The following is an 18,090-nucleotide window of genomic DNA, read 5'->3' on the forward strand; positions in this document are numbered from 1 at the left end:
GCTCCTGCGCTGCACACTTCCATTGAGCTCCCCATCGTTTGCTGCAACGTTGGGGGGGGATTTGCAGCGGCCATGACGCAGGTTCCTGCGGATTGAGCTTAACTCCAAAGTAACGCCGGGGCTCTCCATTGGACGGGGAATATGTCGGCAATCCTGGAGAAGAAGCTGGCCCGCGGCCACGCCCTGGCTTTACTGCAGTGACATTGCACATTCCTTCTCTGGCCGTTTTTAGCTCAAGTTTCTCCGATAGTTCTCTACCGCGTAAGCTTGCGTGTGTTCCCGCCTCTCCCGAGTTCCCCAACAAGTTACAGACATTGGCCGGGCCATCAAATGGCAGTTGATTTCCCGTCGCCGAGGGCGGGGGTAGGTGTCTTGGCTTTCTTCGGCATTCCTATCCGCCCTTGGCCCATATAAACCAGGCTGTAAAACCTGGAAAATAGAGCGGGTGGACCACGGCAGATCCGAATATTCTAAGCGTTTACCTTCGACATTGCGCGTCGCATCCGCCCCGTTTCCTCCAAAATTCGTCACGTCGGCTTTATTCATATTTTAAACCAAAACTTCTGACACAAACATCACCTGGTCAGAGCTCTTCTGCGGGGTTCTTCATTTAGCATACCCTGAATAAATTTTCTCTTGGCCGTGTATAGACGTCAGACTCGGTAACAACTCTGCCCACCATGAGCGCACCAGGAGGCAATTATGGCGCTGTCACCAACTCAGCACCTGCGGTGAATGGCGACTCACAACCTCAAGGGGATGAAGAGCAGCCTCTTCTCGGCGGCAGGAAGCCGGCATCCAAGTCTTTGCGGAAGAAACTGACGACCGACGTGAAACGCGATTGGGCCGACCTGGTCCTCTTGGCCTGCTACATCATCACCGGCCTACTCGACAGCTCTTCCATCTCCATCTGGGGCTCTTTCGTTTCAATGCAGACAGGTAACATCCCTATTGTTTAGTGCCCCCCAATTTCGCAACGCATCCACTCAAACACGACCAGGAAACACCGTTTACATTGGTCTCGGTCTTGCCGCACCAAGAGAATCAACCCGCTGGATCAAGTCCGCCACCTCGCTCGGCTCTTTTTGCCTGGGATCCTTCTTCTTCAGCCGCTTCCATCGCCTCTTTTCTCCGAAGCGCCGCTGGGTTCTCTGTGCCTCCTTCATTGCTCAGACACTCCTCTGCATCGCCGCTGCCCTCATCCTGACTATTGGCCCTACAGCCGGCAAGGACGAGATCGCCTGGAATGTGCTCGTGCCCATCGCCCTCATTGCCTTCCAGAGCTGCGGCCAGGCCGTCACGAGCCGCGCTCTCAAGTACAACGCACTCACCAGCGTCGTGCTGACGAGCATCTACTGCGACCTCTTCTCTGACGCCGAGCTTTTTGCCGTCCACAACGCCGAGCGGAACCGCAGGGTCGGCGCGCCGGTGTTGCTGCTTATCGGTGCCATTTTTGGCGGGTTGTTTGCTCACAGCTCCGTCGGTATTGCCGGGGCACTGTGGACGGCGGCTCTGCTGAAGTTCCTCATCGTCTTGTCGTGGTTCTTCTGGCCTGGCGAGCCGACTTCCGACGAGGAATAGTTTGGAGGGGACTTGTGGCTGCAGTCGCTTTTTGGACCTGGGGGGAGGGGGGGAATACCAGTCACGAATCCAAGTAGCTTGCAGGAGCTTCATTACACCCGCTGGCAAGATTGGTTCAAATGAAATACCACACAGTTAAAATAGCTATATCCTACTATGGAATACAATTGCCATATCTTCAGCATGCATCAAATTTGGACCTCACTGATGCGTATAGCCTTTGTAACGCTATGCTTATGATTTGTGACGTCATCAGCTTCAAATCTGGGGGATAACGAGGCTACTGATACTGGGCATGTTTTATGACAATAGCTACAGACTGGCATAAGCTTTCGAATTCCTGTCTAATTTCCAGGAGCCAGAACTGTGAGGGTTTCTCACAAAGAGACACCATGTCCCGGTTACCTGTATAGACTGCAGATTATGCAACTTGGGATATAATAACCACACCTTCTATTGACCATGGATGGATTAAGGCACTTAACCTAGTGATATCACGATGAAACTAAGAGGTTCATGCTCAAGTTAGGTGGTGTCGTTTACAGCGCCATCTAGAAATCCATCGAGAGAGCTCCAATATAGGTGAGTCCGGTGTGTTTCTACCACGAAGGCAAGAGTCAGTTATCAAAATACAAGTGCAAGCTTCTGAGAATAGCTTCGGAGACGACATATTAACAGTTGACTTACGGCTTGTAGCCTCAACATGGGATACTCCTCTTCTTCCTGGATCCAGCCGCCGGGCTTGCCAAAACCAAGCACAATTCCAGCAACATCCGTGCCGCTGGTTGTGATGATACCCTGGCTTATTTCTCTTTCATCAGGCGTTTGATGGGGTTTTGTGAATATTACCTCCCGATCGCGGTTGGTCCGTAGCTGCAGCATCGATATTTTTAGTTATTGAGTTCAAATCATGACTAGGCACGGCACTGGAAGATTTCTTTGTTACTTACCAACAACGCCGGCGGTTGAGGAAGGCAGAAATGGACGCCAATGTCAGTAACCCGCTCTCCACCAGGCCCGTCAATATCGAAGTGAATGAGCTCTCGCTCAGGCCATGACTTTCCATTCACAGCCCCCGTTATTCCGATTGTTCTGGACTCCGTCGACCCGTGGTACTCGACTCGTAACCCACAGAGCTCATGCTTCGGCGGCCGATTTAAATGGGCCGGCTCACCCGAGTCTCGAAGCCACCCAGTAAGTCGCCTTATTTGTTCGAAATCAGAAGAATCAGTGGCCCAGATGATTTGCTCCTTTGGCACAAGATCGTCGTGGATTTCGTTGCTATGCATGGCAAGCTGCATACTCAGCGGGACCGTATCGAGGTAGAAACAATCCTTCCATTCCCAAATCCAGCGATCTTCAAGACGCGCCGATGATTCTTTCCAGAGATGGCTTTCGAGAGGATCTACCCGGAGGGCAGTAAAAGCTTCCATATCTGTAATGGTGTCCGATGGCCACTGGACTGCGTCTGGAGAAGGCGCTTGAAGCAAGCCAAGGCGGACAAACTTTTCCTGGCCAACTTCGCCCTAGTTCAAATCAGCTACAAGCCCGGTTTTGAGTTATATTGCTGATCGTATTCTTGGGGCGTAATTCGATCAGCCTAGAATATACGGAGTTGACTTACAACAGTCTCACCCAAAAGCCCATAAAGAAACCTGGCATTCTGAATTGTTTCTCCTTCTGGAAGCATAAGAGGTCTGTGGCAAACCAATTCAGACTTTCCCTCGCCTTGATCTCCCAAGACAGCTTCTTCATCATCGGTAAATAAAACCTACCACAATCAGCCAAGTGAAATAATCTTGAGAAACAAATAGGCAGGGCCATAAAAGGGAGGTTGCGCTGATGGTTACGTTGCTTACAGTAATACCGCAAATCGATACTTTGGGTCTCACTTCAGTCTTGCATTCGTCCTCCTCGTTTAAGCGGACTGCGTATGACGCTAGTGGTTCTCCTATCGTGTGTATCACGAGTCCTGTGATGATTCTTTCCGCCACTATTTCGACCTTTTCAACATGGCCATCCTCGGGGGGCAGTTTTACAGCCGTACGTCCCAGAGGTCTGCATTGCCCGGCAGGGGCCAGGGACATGCCAACCAACACGTACTCTCTGTCAAAGTATGCCTCAAATTGCAACGGGGAATAAAGTGCTATCGGCGATCGTATCCACAAGACATCTCGAAGGTCTCGTCTGCTGCCGGGCGCTAAGTGGTCAACCAAAACGAGTTGATCGCATTTTGTGGACGAATAGATGCTTTTAGCGACGGGATCCCTCATTATGCCTGCAAAGGCTTCTTGTTTTGCCTCCCGTCTCGGCATATATTTCTCAAATATCTGATTGCATACCTGCCAAATTCGGCGTTGGTTGACCAAAGCCATGCGGCCAGGAGAGTCGCATTTTGGCAGGTTTTCCAGGAGGAAAGCGACACGCATCAAGTCTGCTAAATCCGCATCCTCATGGGGAGGGTGGTGGTGGCTGAGAATCGTGTCAAAATCGAAGAACCAACGAATCCAAGTTTTGATATGACGTTTCCAGAATTGTTGGTTTCTATTAACTGTCGAAAAGATTGTCGGAGATGATTCCAAAAGCTGGAAGAGCGAGCTTGTGTCTAGACACTGGGCTATCTGAATTAGAATCTCGTCGGGAAGCTTGCTGAAGGGGCCCGGAGCTCCTGTTTGACTTTGGCCGTATTTTGAGTAGTCTATATCTTCCAATACAGGCACATCTCCCCAAATTTCGGTCAGCGCAACTCCATCGACGGACGATGGCGATAGGAGAGGCATAGCTGCAATGAAGTCCTGCTCGGATGCCTCCCAATATTTGTCAGCAATCGCGATACCGTAATCAACCTCCAGGCATAGTGAATTCTTTTCGGAGGACAGTTCAAACATGACACTGTAGAGGATGTCTTTGTCGATTGACTGGATGTCGTGCTCCTCCTGCAAAGCGTGGTTGAGTAACACATAGCATTGTGAGTGGAATGGAAATATTGGTTCGAGCTGGCCAGTATTAATATAAGGCTTAAATATATCCAAAGGCATGTTGGGGAGGTTGGGGATGGTGGGTGCGCCGTCTCCATCAGCCGCAAACCAGTCATCTGTGGGTGAGAAAGTGCCTTCAGTCGAGAGGAAAACCTTTGCTCTCCCGAGTCCAATATCAGGAGCAAAACCAAGAGCTCGATATCTTCGAAGCCATGCTGAGTCATCCAAGCCCTCCAAAAGTATGGCCCTTGAGGACGATGCAACCCGTGGCTATCGAAAGGGAACACCACAGATTGCACAGCGAATGTCGCAATCACCCTGTACCATGTTGTTTGTCTTGCAGATATCAACAGTGCCGGTGTGAATGGATTCAGGTCGGCGTTTCAGATATTAGACCGGGTGCCTTGGCCGAATGTTGCGCGTAGAAGGGAATTTGAGGGACATGAGAACGTTAATAAAGGGGGGTTCAAAAGGGGGTTCGGAAGAAGGTTCATCCGTTCACACTGAGACTCTAACCAGTGGGACACCCCTCTGACCGATGATGACGGGACTGGTTCCCGGCCCCTGTGGCATACTTTCGTTGATTCCTACATTGTTCCAGAGACTTCGTGTTCGCATCGGATTACACATCATATGGAGTATCTCCAATTTCTTATTCTTGTTTATTCATGACTAATCCAAGATAACGGTATTTAATTCTCAAAGAGCGACGTACATCATCACATTACCTGATACCAAAACTACAGACATTGGAGGTTCAAATAATAGTGCATGCGTATTCTTGCCATTCAAAGACAATGTTGCCGACTGCGAAAACGTTTGTTAAAAATTAAATTGAATAATCAAGATGTAAGTGATGCTGTCAAACATTCAACTCTTCTCAGCACCATCTCTTGCTCAGAGTTAGGACCCCTCGTAGCTTCTCAACTAGCCCGACTCGAAGCCCGCGTAGGTAGGGTAAGAGGGAAAGTTCCACGGAATGCTTTTCTTCAGGAGTACATCATCCAGTCCATTGCCTCCACCATTCATATACATAAGCTTAGTGAGGGGGACAGTGGCATGGTAGGAAAATGTTGTCTGGGCAGGGATGAAGGCGACGTCTCCTTGTAGGAGACTCACAGTATCGTAACCGTCAATCGACAACACAAGTTGGCCCTCTTGAAGTTCTAGGCCAAAATGGTGAGGTAGAGTGGCAGTAGAGGCTGTTTCGTTTTCAAGTTTCGGAGACATGATCAGAGTGCCCATCGTGAAGTTGCCGTCGGTTTGCGCAGAAGTTACCAAAGGCTGAATGACTTTGTAGCCAGCTTCAGTATTTAGGAACGCCGGACCATAATTGTTGGCAATGAAGTATGGCTCCGTCGAATCTTCTGGGATGGTGTTTGATCCATCATGCCAGGGGAGGTTGCTGTCGCTGGCGGTTCCATTGATCATGTCTCGCCTTGGTATGTATTCTTCAGCAGTAGCAGCTATGAGATCCAGGGCCCGAAGTTGAGCATCCACCTCTGGGGTGAGTGGTCCAAATGGGTCTGGATCAGCCGATATCGGCACGTAAGGAGCGCCGACTAGGGAGTCATATTCCCCCAGACTGTGATCAATGAACAAATCTTCGAACCCGGCAGGGTGAAAGATGTGGTTCAGCTGACTATCGGGGTCAATGAGCTGGAACGTGTGGATAGCGCCGGGTGGTGCGTTGCCGTAGTCGCCCCAAGAGGCAACCCGAGCTTCGTGACTGGAATTTGTAACGTTCTTCTGTGCCCAGAGTTCGACACGCCCACGAGTACAGTAGAAGTGCTCATGTGTACGCTCATGTGTGTGTGGCCGGGCTGCGGTCCAAGCCGATGACTTGCCACTGTGTTGGACCATGGAGAACGCTCCATCAGAGGAGCTTTTGGTGATGGCGAAGCGGATGATGTCGGACTGCGTCAATTTGATTGCGCGGCCCTTAAACTTAGGCAAGACGTAGGGACGGAGAAATTCAGGGGCCACATCAACGAGGAGGCTGCTACTCGTTTGGCGAGGGCTTGGGGACGCCGAGGCAGTGATTATGAGAGGGATTAAGACGGCCCCCAGCAGACGCAGCTCCATGGTGGACTGTTTTGCAGGTCGGTTGGTAGATGCAGTATGAAGGTGATGGATTCAAAGAGAGAAAGTGCTAGGAAGACAGTACTTGAGTTAACTTCACACGGGGGCGATGTATTTTGACTTGAGAGTTTTCTGTAGAACATATATCCTTTTTCATTGACTTGCAGAAAAACCTCCTACAATCTTAACCTGCCGATTTTGGATGCCGCGCGCGGGAATACCGTACTTTGGAACGTCGCAAGCCACCCGACAACACCCTTGTACGGAGGTCTTCCAAGCGTGGTCTGTTTGCTTGTTTGTATGTATTGTTTAACGAACAATGCAAACAAACACCATTGTTTAGCGGACAATACAAGCAAACAAAAAACAACCCACACTTTTGAAGACCTCCTTACGAGGATGTCGCCGGGTGACTTGCAACGTTCATCGGCGGCATTTTGTTTTTGGGTATTTGGACCGCAGAGATGCACGACTTGACTCGCTATTGCCTGGATTGGGAGTTGAATTGACTGCTTTGGGTGGGAAATGGCCTGTCTACATCGGTTGCCATGTGGCTCTGCCAAGGTGCGGCGGGCAGGATGCATCTCAGCCGCATGGTCCTCTCTACTAAAGATAAGGAATGCATTCCGCTGTCACAAATTCTACTGACTCGTGCACATGGTATGTGATCTGATATCGATCTTGTTCGCCGGGAGGGCGCGGCCCGGTTGACATTGGTTGGTGGCCTGATGTACAGCAAACCCCTGCACACTTCAACTCGTCGATGTTCGGCCGTAGTAATATGCTGAGCACAATGCCTCATCCAGATAAATTAACAAAGCCTACGTTCGGAAAATAAACACAAAACTGTAGTCGCTGGACAATAGAGATACAGATGACTGCTAAGTAAATTGGTTAGGACATTTGGACCACCTCCACAAGTCTGTAAACTGTGCAGCGGGCAACGCGTCCTCCCGAACCACGTGTGATCATAAGGTCTCCACTATGCAGTGCTACGGAAGGGAAATGACGACTTCTTTGCTGGTTTTAATTACCGAATTTCGGATCTATGTCTGCTTTGAAGACCAAGACCTACCGGATGATACATGGGCAAATCAACACGATCGCAGATTACTTTTTGATAATTTTATCTCATTGTCTAACAGGCACATTGTTTCCAGAATCACTTATCTATCGGAGCGGATCATATTCTGTACGTCTAGTACTACTTTGAGATAAATTTAAAAACACAGAGAAGCAGCTGTGATTGTTACTACCCGTAAGGCACAGTGAACAAGGAGGCGCCAGTTACGACCCAAATCGGCTGATTACTGACGCAGCCTGAACAAAGACCCACCAGCTCGGGAAGCAGGGTGAGCAGACATTCAAGTACGCAGGCCTATGGCAGAACCGAGAACGGAACGGAAGAACGATGCAAAAGGAAATGCGTCTTTTAGCCAATCAGGTTAGGAGCAACATCTCAATCTCGCTCCAAGGCGCTGGAGCGAAATGGCCAAGTTCGCTCCAACACCATGGGTCGAGAAAGTGACATCAGTCCTTAAGGGACAGGACCTGTGTATAGACTATGCCTGAGAAGCTTTCAGGAAACCTTCCGTAGCTCTTCAACAGCAAGCAATTTGTGTTTCAGTATCACATGACTCTCAATATCCTTCATTAGTAAACTACTACTATATACCCTTTTTAAATATAACTATTCACTGAACACTCTTAAGACTAGATCTATCAGTACGAACCACAGCACATACAACTATTGTTGCGAGTATTGGTCCCAGCGCTCTGTTAGCAGAAAACGCTACTTCCGGATATCTAACCGTAATATCTTCCTCGCTTTTAAATCGTTTGCTAATGGCTAGTCCACCTCCGACACGCTCGGTGTAGGCAATGACTTTCTTGATTTCGAAGCCGGGCACGTTAGCGGCTAAATCACCCGCGACTCTCGCACGCTGACTTCCCTGAAAGCCGGGCCGGGATTTGATTTCCTTGCCTCCGAATTCCTTTCAATCCTGACGTTTGCCGTTCGGGTGCTGCCGGATCACCCGCCGCCCTAAGGTTGTGCGACCCGGGAAGCCCGAATGCACAGGGTGAGCGGCGGTGAGCCTGTCGAATACACCAGATGTCCCGTGTGCAAGGCAGCTCCATGGCCACTTGTGGATCATGAGACTTGCATGGAAACCCCCGTACCAGTATGTCCGGATACGACTTTCTATGGAGAGTACGATGTACATTGCCTGGGTGTGTGCCTACGACTCCATTTCATCAACCACCCCTACCACCCGACTGTGCCAGGCAGCCAGGCATCTTATATCAAAATAGAATTCTAGCGGCTAAATGTTGAGAACCAGGTCGTCTTGAACTGCACATCGAAGCATGTATTAAATGCAGGCAGGTAATAGCTAGTAGAAGAGTTAGGCGTTGTTTAATTTAAGTCAAGGACGACAGCCCGCATTAAGAGCAGTGGCTCCCGGCACATCCATCCCCACTCGAAAAAAGGTGCATATAACAGGTACGTCTAAAACCCATATTCTATCTTTAGGCACACGGTACTTGTAGTTAATTTGTTGACGTATAACAGGAGTTGGATTCTTACCTAATCCAGCCTCCTTTTACCAAAAATGACTGCTTAAAACGTCTCCTGGCTTAAGGGCAACCTCTTTATGTATCGTGCAGTACGTCTGTCTATATGTAGCATCGGAATATTGCAACATACCATAAATCCATCCACGATCGTTTTAGGCAAAGTAATAGATTGCAAGTGATCTACGAGATTCATAGCGGCGGCCATAAGTTACGCGACCCCGCTGTCACCAATAGCCAAACATCACCTATAGCCATTTTCGTGCAGATAGCCCTGGTAAAGCCGAAGTATTGTAGACTCCAAGTAGATATCTCTGTAAGGAAAATATGATTGCAGGACCTGGAGTATCAGCCATGCTTGTCCTGGCACTCGTCATGCCATCGGTACCTCTTGGCAGCCGCTTTATTGCATCTTACACAGTCTGCAAAATCTCAGATTCCCACTTTTGTGTCTACTACGTGTCAAACTGTGACCCACAAGTATTTCTCAAGATGTGATTTCGTCGGATCGATCAAAGCCGTCATAACTTCCTTTGCCTACAGCGTTCATCTGATCCCACAAGAGCTGAGGTGTACAGGCCTGCGGCATCGGATGGTCCCGCTTCACCTACGAACTTCAACTTCTACCACCTAACTGCGTTACCTCGGTGTGTTTATCCCGTTGTATTCGCTGAAGTGAAGGTGAAATGGCCGAATCGTACCCTAACTGCCTCAACCCAAGCCACTGTCGACCTAACCATTTGTTTTGAATCGGTGCTCCTTGTCCAACATCTTAGCATTGTACATTAGCGACGTGGCAGGTACGGTTAGCGTAGTCCGTCTGTTGATTCTGATCACGTTTCGTAAGATGACACCGAATCAAATGTGCCAAAGGCATTCCCGTCTGTGACAATAGTGAAAATCGGGGTTCGTAGCATTTTAGCGGAACTGGAGTCTTCCCAATATATTCCCTTTATTGTATATCGGCTAGACTATGCTGAGGTTTTCAAGGCGCCGTACAATATTTAGCAGTTCGGGACGTCGGAAAGGCCGGGCCATACCAAGGAAATTGTATTCTATGCGCGAGGCTTAACATGGGATACGGCATCTTCAGCCGGCGGCAGTTCTCTTACCCGCGTCCCCACAATTTTCCACAACCCCTAAATACTTTCCTAATTGTAAACTCCGAGGAAACTTTTGTTCGTATTGCTCCGTAGTCAAGTTCCCGGCCGTGCTTCTGCGGAATCTACGGAGAATATTCTATACGAGATAGCGGAGTAACAACCGCGAGTTATGGGTTGGAACAGGGAATGGCTGCTCTGGGACCCTGGGTCCTATTCACGTCACTACTATCAATGTTCGAGTGCGTAGATCATAGATGTTGTAGATCACAGCTTTCTAGATATTCCAAAAAGTATATAGTCTTCACAACGGACATTCATTTTCGAAATATCAATCACATCACACAATTCACCATCTTAATATCATCCATCTTAATAACATCCATCTTCCAACACCGCAAACACCAAAATGCAACTTTCTACCGTCCTCAGCGCTTCTCTCGTGGCTGTTGCCTCAGCCACGTACCCCCCAATCAACCTGGGGACCTACACCACCAAGTGGGAACTGAGCTTCATCGCTTGGTCCCCTTTCACGCCGACAACCACCGAGGAAGTCACCAAGGTCTGCGACTCGCACGGCGCTCTCAACGGCACCGCAACCTGGACCTCGGTCGCGGCTTACAACTATTACTACAATACCAACCCTGTTAAGCCCGTCTGCCGCAACCCCTTCAACATCACCGACGACGCCACCGGCACCACTTATTACAACCTTGAGCTGGCGTGCGAGGATGACAGCGTCGGCCTCACTGCCGGACCTGTTGTCACCGCCGTGGTTGACGGAAAAACCAACAAGGAGATTCAGAAGTGCGTCCAGGTGCCCAAGTCCGGCGCTCAGTACGGAGCATGCACCGAGGCCTACGGCGGCTCGGTGAGCTACCAGTTTGCGTGCACCGCAGATGGTATCTAAGACTGCTGCGGCGCGGTTCGCAAACCCAAAAAGTATATAGGCACTGAAATGCGCTCCTAGCTACAGATTCTGTAGAGAAATCTAAACGTATACTTGAAACTGTTGTACATTGATTGCTCTGCTTCCTCGTGTTGAATGTCATACTTCTTGTATATATAGCAGGCCTGAACAACCCGAATAGATTAGTGACATATAACGTTGATGGGTTATTGAGCATCATGTATCATGATAATAGTAAAGCTATGTATGATACAACATTGGAGACATCGTAGCCTGGCGCTATAGCGGAAATGCACCTGTCATGGCGTACGCGGGCTGAGTACACCAGGAGACGAAGAACGGGTTCTAAAAAAGCACATGTGAGTTCTAGCCAAGCTCATTGAAAGGGAAGGATTTTCAAATGTCACTTTTTTCACACACCTTTTGGCTCCCTAATCACCAACCCGCCCACGGAATGGGCACCTGCCGACACGTTGTCCTGCTTTGAACCAAAATCGACAGGTTCATGAGTAGGATAAGTAAGCAACTGAAGGCCATGCGTATTCTCCGATATCCTGGGGACGACTAGCAAGGGCTGAGAGGGGATGTCAATGGAACCATTCTCTGGGAGAGTCTCTTCTCGCCTTCGGCTGACAGTGCAGCATTCCTTTGTGGGCCACCAGCGAGACCGCAGAAAGCTGTCTTTCCGGGTTTGACGGATGCATAGCTCCCCTGGCACTTCTGACGGAGATATACTGACGAATGTTGACAGACTGGAGTTACAAGGGGGGTATTTACTATGGTTTTAACCTGATCCGGATTTTGTAATATGTGCAACTAACTATATCGATCATGAACCTGTTTAAATTATCGGTCATGCATATTTACAGCCTCATATACGTTGATCATAGTTCCGCGTTGGGCCATTGCAATTGTGGCAGAGGACTAGCAGTGTCACTAAACATATCAGCGTTCTTCCCCAAATCTAGCCCTGCCACCTCCTGTAGACGTCGAACTGCTGGTGCATGCGCTGCTCCTGCCCAGGGGTGAACTCAGTGGTGCTACAACGCGCGTCAGTAACCACACATCAACCGAATACAGCAAACGGGGCCTCAAACTCACCAGGAGTCGTCCGAGTAGTCCATGAAGTTGTGGATGGGGTCCAGGCCGGGCGAGCCGGGGCACGAGTCCCTGCCGACGGGGCACCCGGAGCTGCCGCCGGACTGGGCGGGGGTGTCGGCGACCTGGTCGTTGATGGCGTCGCAGGTGCGGCCGTGGAAGGTGTGCAGCAGGCCGAACCAGTGGCCGATCTCGTGGACGGCGATGTGGCCCTTGTTCGGGGCGGTGGCGTTGCCGGCGCTGCGCGGGCTCAGGCCGGGCATGGTGTCGCCGTTGACCCAGCACCCGTCCGTGTAGAACTGCTGGCTGCCGTCCTGGACGACGCCGGCGAGGGCGCACTGCCCGCCGATGCTCTCCTGCAGGTCCGAGAAGAAGTAGACGTTGAGCGCGTCGTAGCCGCCGCGGCGCGTGGCCGTGCGCCAGGCGATGTAGCCGTCCCAGTCGGGGATGCCGATGCCCGAGGTGTCGTAGAAGCCCTTGCCGAGCACGTCGTCGACGATGCGCGAGACGTTGACGAGGCTCAGCTCGAAGCCGTGGCGGAGGAAGGTCGAGTGCAGGACCTCGAACTGGGCAATTTGTCAACGGCAGTTCTGATACTTTTTTTCTTCTTCTTTCCGGATTGCGTTATAGGTGAAGGGGAGGAGAGCGGGGAGGGGGACGCCGCCTACCTGAGCGTCGACGATGGCGTCGGTGATCCTGTCCTTGTTGGCCACGGTGCTGGTGACGTGAAAGTACACGTCGACCGGCTTAGCGGCATCTTGTCGTTTGACGTACGCCGGGAGGTTGAAGCTGGGCATCTCGGTCGCGACCAGGTCGTCGTTGACGCACTGGAGCCTCGCCAGCGCCGACGACGCTCCGAAGGAGAGCAGCAACGCTGCGGCGACGCGCGACAGCATCTTTTATTTCCCGGGGAGCCGGCCGTGTGTGTGAAGGACTTGAATTGGGTCCGGGACCAGACTCTAGCTGAGCAGCAGGTGTGCAAGTGAGTGAGAGGGCGTAGGTCAAGACATCTCCCTTCCGCACATTGGCGTCGTTGCGGTGCCGTCCGATGCTATATATGCAGGAACGTCCCCGGGGGGCAAGCATGACGGCAGACAGGCACGATAAGATGCCAATATGGGAGGCATCGTGAACACGAGGCCTTGGGAGCTTGGCGGACAGTTTAAACCGCGAAGAACTCCACCGCCGTGGCGACGCTGGGTGCTCGGGGAAGCAAGGATCCCCATTGAACTGCCGAAATGAGACACCTTCCCGAGTCGGCGCGCATGAGGCGACCGTTCTGCTCGTATTTCTCGCGTGCCGTGCCATTGCCGCTTGGAAGAGAAGCCAGGGGGATGCAAATGCCATTTAAAAGCGCGTTGCGACGGCGGGCGAGATGCTGCTGCGGCGATTGCGGACAAACAACAAATGTTGTTGGAATGAGAGAATCTGCTGCGGGAGCCAGAGTTCTGCGAACGTGTTGGTTTCCGCGAATGCGCCCCCGCCAAAAGAAACCCCCCAAAAATAAAAAATAAAATAGATGGAATGAACCTCAGCTGTTTATCTACCGCAAATACAGTTGCTTCTAATCCTGGACGGGCGTTATTGCTTCGACGTGATCGTCCCCAGAAGTGCCATCCGAGCTTCCTCTTTCGATGCCGCCCACGCCAATGCCGGGTTTTCGCATGATGAATCCCGGGCCGCCAAGGAACCAGGCCCCATGACTCGGCGAAAGACGACCCCGAGGGGAGGGCAAAAGGCTTCAATCGACTGGCCCGGTTACCAGAGGCAATTGAGGCGCGGTGCGGCAGCTTTGACTTGTACGACTTGAGGAACCCGGGGAATCGGCGCGAGACCGGAGAGCCGGCGCCGGGAGTCAATCCGGGGCGGCCCGGAAAACGGGATTGACGAGGGCAAAGAAGCATCTCATAGATGTAACGAAACAGTTTATCTTCAATATTAGCTGAGTATGCCAGCAGTATAAACGCCTCCCAATCATCTCTCAAAGCTTCGACCGCTCCCTCCTCTGCCCATCCGCCTCGCCCCCGGGCTCCGTGTCACTCGTTTCCGCCTTCAGGCTGACCGGGTCCCCGAGCTGCGAGAGGTTGCCGACCTCCATGTTCTCCTCGGCGACCTGCTTCAGCCGCTTCTTCTCCCGGCCCTGCACGGGCGAGCCGTCCGAGTTCCTGGCCCCCGCGGCGCCTCCCTTCGGCGAACTGCGCGATGGCGATGTGCCCCCCGGCCCCGCGGCTCCTTGCTCGTCATCCGTCGGCACCGTGCGAGAGACCTCGGCCTTGAGCGACACGGGGTCGCCCAGCTGGGAGGGGTTGTTGGAGGTGGCCTTTTCGGCGACGTGCTTGAGGCGTTCGGGCTGTTTTTGCTGCGCGAGTGTTAGCTGCGGTAGACCACCATGTAAATGTGCATATTCAATGAATGTGATTTGTTTCATTGATTCTTTTCATTGGCGAGAGTATTCGAAAGAATCCAGCTGCGAAGATGTGTGTATATCTTGCGACTGTTCTGAGCCCGGACTAGACTTACGGGTGCCATTGTGTATTCTGCTTGAATTCTACGGAACTCTTCTACGGAAAAAAAGAAAGCACTCACACATGTTCTGCAGAGGAAACACCCTTCATTTTAAGTTGTTTCCCCCGTGTCGCACAAGTGCCGCTGCAGAACGGTCCCATGGCGTCGTCTTTGACGCCTTGATTTTCAATGACGTGCATGACTTACAAGCCGATGCGGCCGCGGCGTGGAATCAGAGATCAGATCGGGGGTCTCCGTCATGACCCCTTTTTTTAACAGCGCAGATCTGCTCATGCGGGTGAAAACACAGACATGTGAAGTCAAGCTAGGAGTATGGCATGAGCGGGGCAAAGGAAGCATAATGGTCGATTTCGTTTGAGGAGAATTTGTATTCGTTCATCTTTAGTGTAGATTAAAAAAAAAGATAGGCGCACACCACCCCGGATCGCTCCGCGCCGCGGTTCCCTCGTGCGCGCACACACACGCATGAAATACATGTCTGGAGACAACGAGAACAGAAAGAAAATTGTGCTTATGTACAATTATGGGGGTTGGGGAGGGAGACTTTGTTTGGTATATGTCTTCCCGGCTCTGAAGATGTACACACGCAATGCTGATAACGCTTTACCCTGGAGTTTTTAAAAAAGCACGCGCAACCAAAGAAGAAACCAATTTTAACTCCGGCCCAATCTCGTGATGCATCTTGTCGGTGATGTTGTTGTCTGGAACAAAAAATGTGAAAAAAGAGGGGAGAAGAGAAAGAGGAGAAAGCCACGCCGCGTCACAGGCGTCATGACCGCACCGTCGCCTGGATCTGCGCGGCGCTCGCGACGGCCTGCAGCGGCTCGAGCTCGTCGGCCATGTTGCGGTCCGTCTGCTCGGCGGCGGCGACCTGGGCGTTGACAGCTCCAGACGCGCCCGCGGCGCCGGCTGTCGTGGTCGCCGCGTCCGCCGGGACCTCGTCAGGCTGGCCCATGCCGATGAGGTCGATGGCCTTCCAGTAGCGCACCTTGTTGTCGCCGCGGTCGAAGATGGCCTTGTCGTCCATGAGGCCGTCGTCGGGCCCGTTGTCGGCGTCCTCGTCGCCGGCGATGCCCATCTTGCCGGAGCCGGTGCCGTCGACCAGGTCGCCGATCCAGGTGCGGGCGACGGGCACGCCGTTGGCGCGCAGCAGCTGCAGCTGGGCGCGCAGGTTGAGGCGCAGGGCGCGCTCGGGCTCGTCCGAGTTGAAGATCTTCTTGGTCAGCCAGGGGAAGAGGATGCCGAAGTCGGACTGGTTGAGGTGGGCCGACTTCTCGACGTAGAAGAAGTTGGGCTCGGCGAGGCGCACGCCGCTGCGGCGGAAGACGTCGGGGGTGATGACGCTGGCGGAGGGCTTGGGCGAGAGGACGCGGGCGGTGACGTGGAGGTGGTCAGTCCACTTGTAGAAGGCGTCGGACTCGACGGCGAGGATGGCGTTGCCGCCGGGGGCGGCGGGGGTGTCTGCGTAGGCCGGGAGGGGAAGGTCGAAGAGGGCGGCGGAGCCCGGGGCGAGCAGCGGGAAGCACCACATGTCGCAGAGCAGGGTGACGTTCTTCTCGGTGACCTGGTCGCACAGCGACGAGTCCCTGCGCGGGGTGAAGAGGGGCTTCTGGACGTGGGCGAGGGCCGAAGTCTCTGCGTAGTAGGTGGACTTGAGGAACTGGACAATGGAGGCGGAGCCGAAGCTGTGGCCGCCGAAGATGATGCATCCGGGCTCGTGGACGTGGAGCTTGTTCTTGAACTGTGTCAGGCTGGGGGTGGACTTGTTGAGGTTGGACATGGCCAGGCCCAGGTCCATGTTCAGGGCGATGACGTGTATCAGGCCAAGCTCCCACAGGCGGATGCGCAGCTGGTCCTCGCGGGCCTCGTAGATCTCGGGGCGGGCGTCGTGATCGATGCGGGCGTAGGGGATGTAGTGGCGGGTGTTGCGGACGAAGTACTGGTCCTGCTTGCCGGGGATGCGCACGAAGGATGCTACGGCGCTGCCGTCACGGTGCTCGGGGCAGATGACGACGATGCCGTGGGAGGCGAGGTTGCCGGCGAGGTGGGAGTAGGTGTTGCGGTTGCCGCCGAGGCCGTGGGAGAAGATCATGGTGGGCCATCGCCGGTTCGGGGTATCGGGTTCGAGGATCTCGGCGTTCTTGTGGACGGGGATGGTGGTGTAGTGGAGGTGTCGGGGGAGGAAGCTGTGTTTGCGACGGGTTGTCAGCACGGGTTTGAAGGCTCGAGGACCAGGGACAAGGGACGGAAGGGCTCGGGGGAGGGCGGGTGGACTTACGAGACAATATCGGCGACCATTGGGCGGATGCCGATGAACTGGGTGTATGCAGAGACATGCTGGCGCTGGGGCGAGGGCAGCCAGTTTATCCTCTTGCCCTGGGATTCGGGGGTTGCGGGGTAGAAGACGCGGCACTGGACGGTGTGGATGTCGGAGGCGCTGTAGGGGGTCGGGCTGGGCGACTCCAACTCGGAGACGGGCACCTCAATGTCGACGGTGCCGACCTTGTACGGGCCGGTGTAGTCGGGGAAGGCCGGCACGGGGCTCAGCCGGGAGAAGAAGGACGCGACCTTTTCGGCGGCCGTCGAAGGCGCTTGCGCAGCGGGCGACATGTCTGCGGGTGCTCGACTGTATCTCGGTGTGTGGGATGATCGTGTGAAGCTGTGCGAAGCTGTGCGAAGCTGTGCGGTGCGTTGCGTTGCGGCGGGTGCAAGGTGATAAATCGAAGCGCAAGCCGACGATGGGAGGAGGCAGCGGGGGGGAGGGGGGGAAAAACCAGACGGGATCGATCAAATCGCGTGGACAGATGCGCCGGCGGAGTGGCCAAAGAGGAGACGAAGGAGGGGGGAGGGAGGAGACGAGGAGGAGAAGGACGAGGTTTCAAATTGTCCAGACGTCGTCCTATGATGCTTTATTGGAAGCTTTTGCGGTCGGATGTGCGTGTGTCGCGATGGTGTTTTAGACCAATGTTTCCGTCGATGCGACTTGGTCCCGTCTCTCAATGCGAGATCAATGCAGGCGGGCGGGCAGACGCGGGAGAGACGTCAGCGCCAATCAAGCCGCTGAGGTGCAGGGGGGACGCCGGTGGGAGGACTTGGACTGCTGCTTGGGAGGACGTTGGGGGACATGCGACGAAGCTGGACCACGGAATCGAGAACCGGCAGCTGATGTATGGATATGGGCTGCGGCCAGGCGAAAAGAAAAGGGATGCGCGCGCGTCGTGTGCGGGAGACAGAACAGATG

General features: G+C 53.1%; 7 protein-coding genes across 7 annotated transcripts; 2 read left to right on the forward strand and 5 right to left on the reverse strand.

The window, feature by feature from the left end:
• Positions 1 to 680: 680 nt before the first annotated feature.
• On the forward strand, positions 681 to 1,581 carry EsH8_III_000237 (YoaK family protein; the record flags this gene model as incomplete). Its single annotated transcript, XM_083261962.1, has 2 exons — positions 681 to 939; positions 1,001 to 1,581. The coding sequence occupies 2 exons, from the start codon at positions 681 to 683 to the stop codon at positions 1,579 to 1,581; spliced, it is 840 nt and encodes a 279-aa protein (XP_083122449.1).
• A 551-nt stretch (positions 1,582 to 2,132) lies between these two features.
• Positions 2,133 to 4,619, reverse strand: EsH8_III_000238 (F-box protein; the record flags this gene model as incomplete). Its single annotated transcript, XM_083261963.1, has 5 exons — positions 2,133 to 2,180; positions 2,269 to 2,454; positions 2,532 to 3,107; positions 3,206 to 3,352; positions 3,441 to 4,619. 5 exons carry the CDS (start codon positions 4,617 to 4,619, stop codon positions 2,133 to 2,135), a joined length of 2,136 nt encoding a protein of 711 aa, XP_083122450.1.
• Positions 4,620 to 5,486: 867 nt separating this feature from the next.
• Positions 5,487 to 6,644, reverse strand: EsH8_III_000239 (uncharacterized protein; the record flags this gene model as incomplete). The annotated part of the gene is made up of 1 exon (XM_083261964.1): positions 5,487 to 6,644. The coding sequence occupies one exon, from the start codon at positions 6,642 to 6,644 to the stop codon at positions 5,487 to 5,489; it is 1,158 nt and encodes a 385-aa protein (XP_083122451.1).
• Positions 6,645 to 10,724: 4,080 nt separating this feature from the next.
• EsH8_III_000240 (uncharacterized protein) lies at positions 10,725 to 11,225 on the forward strand (the record flags this gene model as incomplete). The annotated part of the gene is made up of 1 exon (XM_083261965.1): positions 10,725 to 11,225. One exon carries the CDS (start codon positions 10,725 to 10,727, stop codon positions 11,223 to 11,225), a length of 501 nt encoding a protein of 166 aa, XP_083122452.1.
• Positions 11,226 to 12,189: 964 nt separating this feature from the next.
• Positions 12,190 to 13,219, reverse strand: EsH8_III_000241 (zinc metalloprotease; the record flags this gene model as incomplete). Its single annotated transcript, XM_083261966.1, has 3 exons — positions 12,190 to 12,265; positions 12,327 to 12,889; positions 12,992 to 13,219. The coding sequence occupies 3 exons, from the start codon at positions 13,217 to 13,219 to the stop codon at positions 12,190 to 12,192; spliced, it is 867 nt and encodes a 288-aa protein (XP_083122453.1).
• A 1,085-nt stretch (positions 13,220 to 14,304) lies between these two features.
• EsH8_III_000242 (uncharacterized protein) lies at positions 14,305 to 14,852 on the reverse strand (the record flags this gene model as incomplete). Its single annotated transcript, XM_083261967.1, has 2 exons — positions 14,305 to 14,673; positions 14,844 to 14,852. The coding sequence occupies 2 exons, from the start codon at positions 14,850 to 14,852 to the stop codon at positions 14,305 to 14,307; spliced, it is 378 nt and encodes a 125-aa protein (XP_083122454.1).
• Positions 14,853 to 15,618: 766 nt separating this feature from the next.
• On the reverse strand, positions 15,619 to 17,459 carry EsH8_III_000243 (platelet-activating factor acetylhydrolase; the record flags this gene model as incomplete). Its single annotated transcript, XM_083261968.1, has 2 exons — positions 15,619 to 17,035; positions 17,128 to 17,459. The coding sequence occupies 2 exons, from the start codon at positions 17,457 to 17,459 to the stop codon at positions 15,619 to 15,621; spliced, it is 1,749 nt and encodes a 582-aa protein (XP_083122455.1).
• Positions 17,460 to 18,090: the final 631 nt, after the last annotated feature.

This window comes from Colletotrichum jinshuiense, chromosome 3 (assembly GCF_051148585.1).
Source record: "Colletotrichum jinshuiense chromosome 3, complete sequence".
Classification (NCBI taxonomy): Eukaryota; Fungi; Ascomycota; class Sordariomycetes; order Glomerellales; family Glomerellaceae; genus Colletotrichum; species Colletotrichum jinshuiense.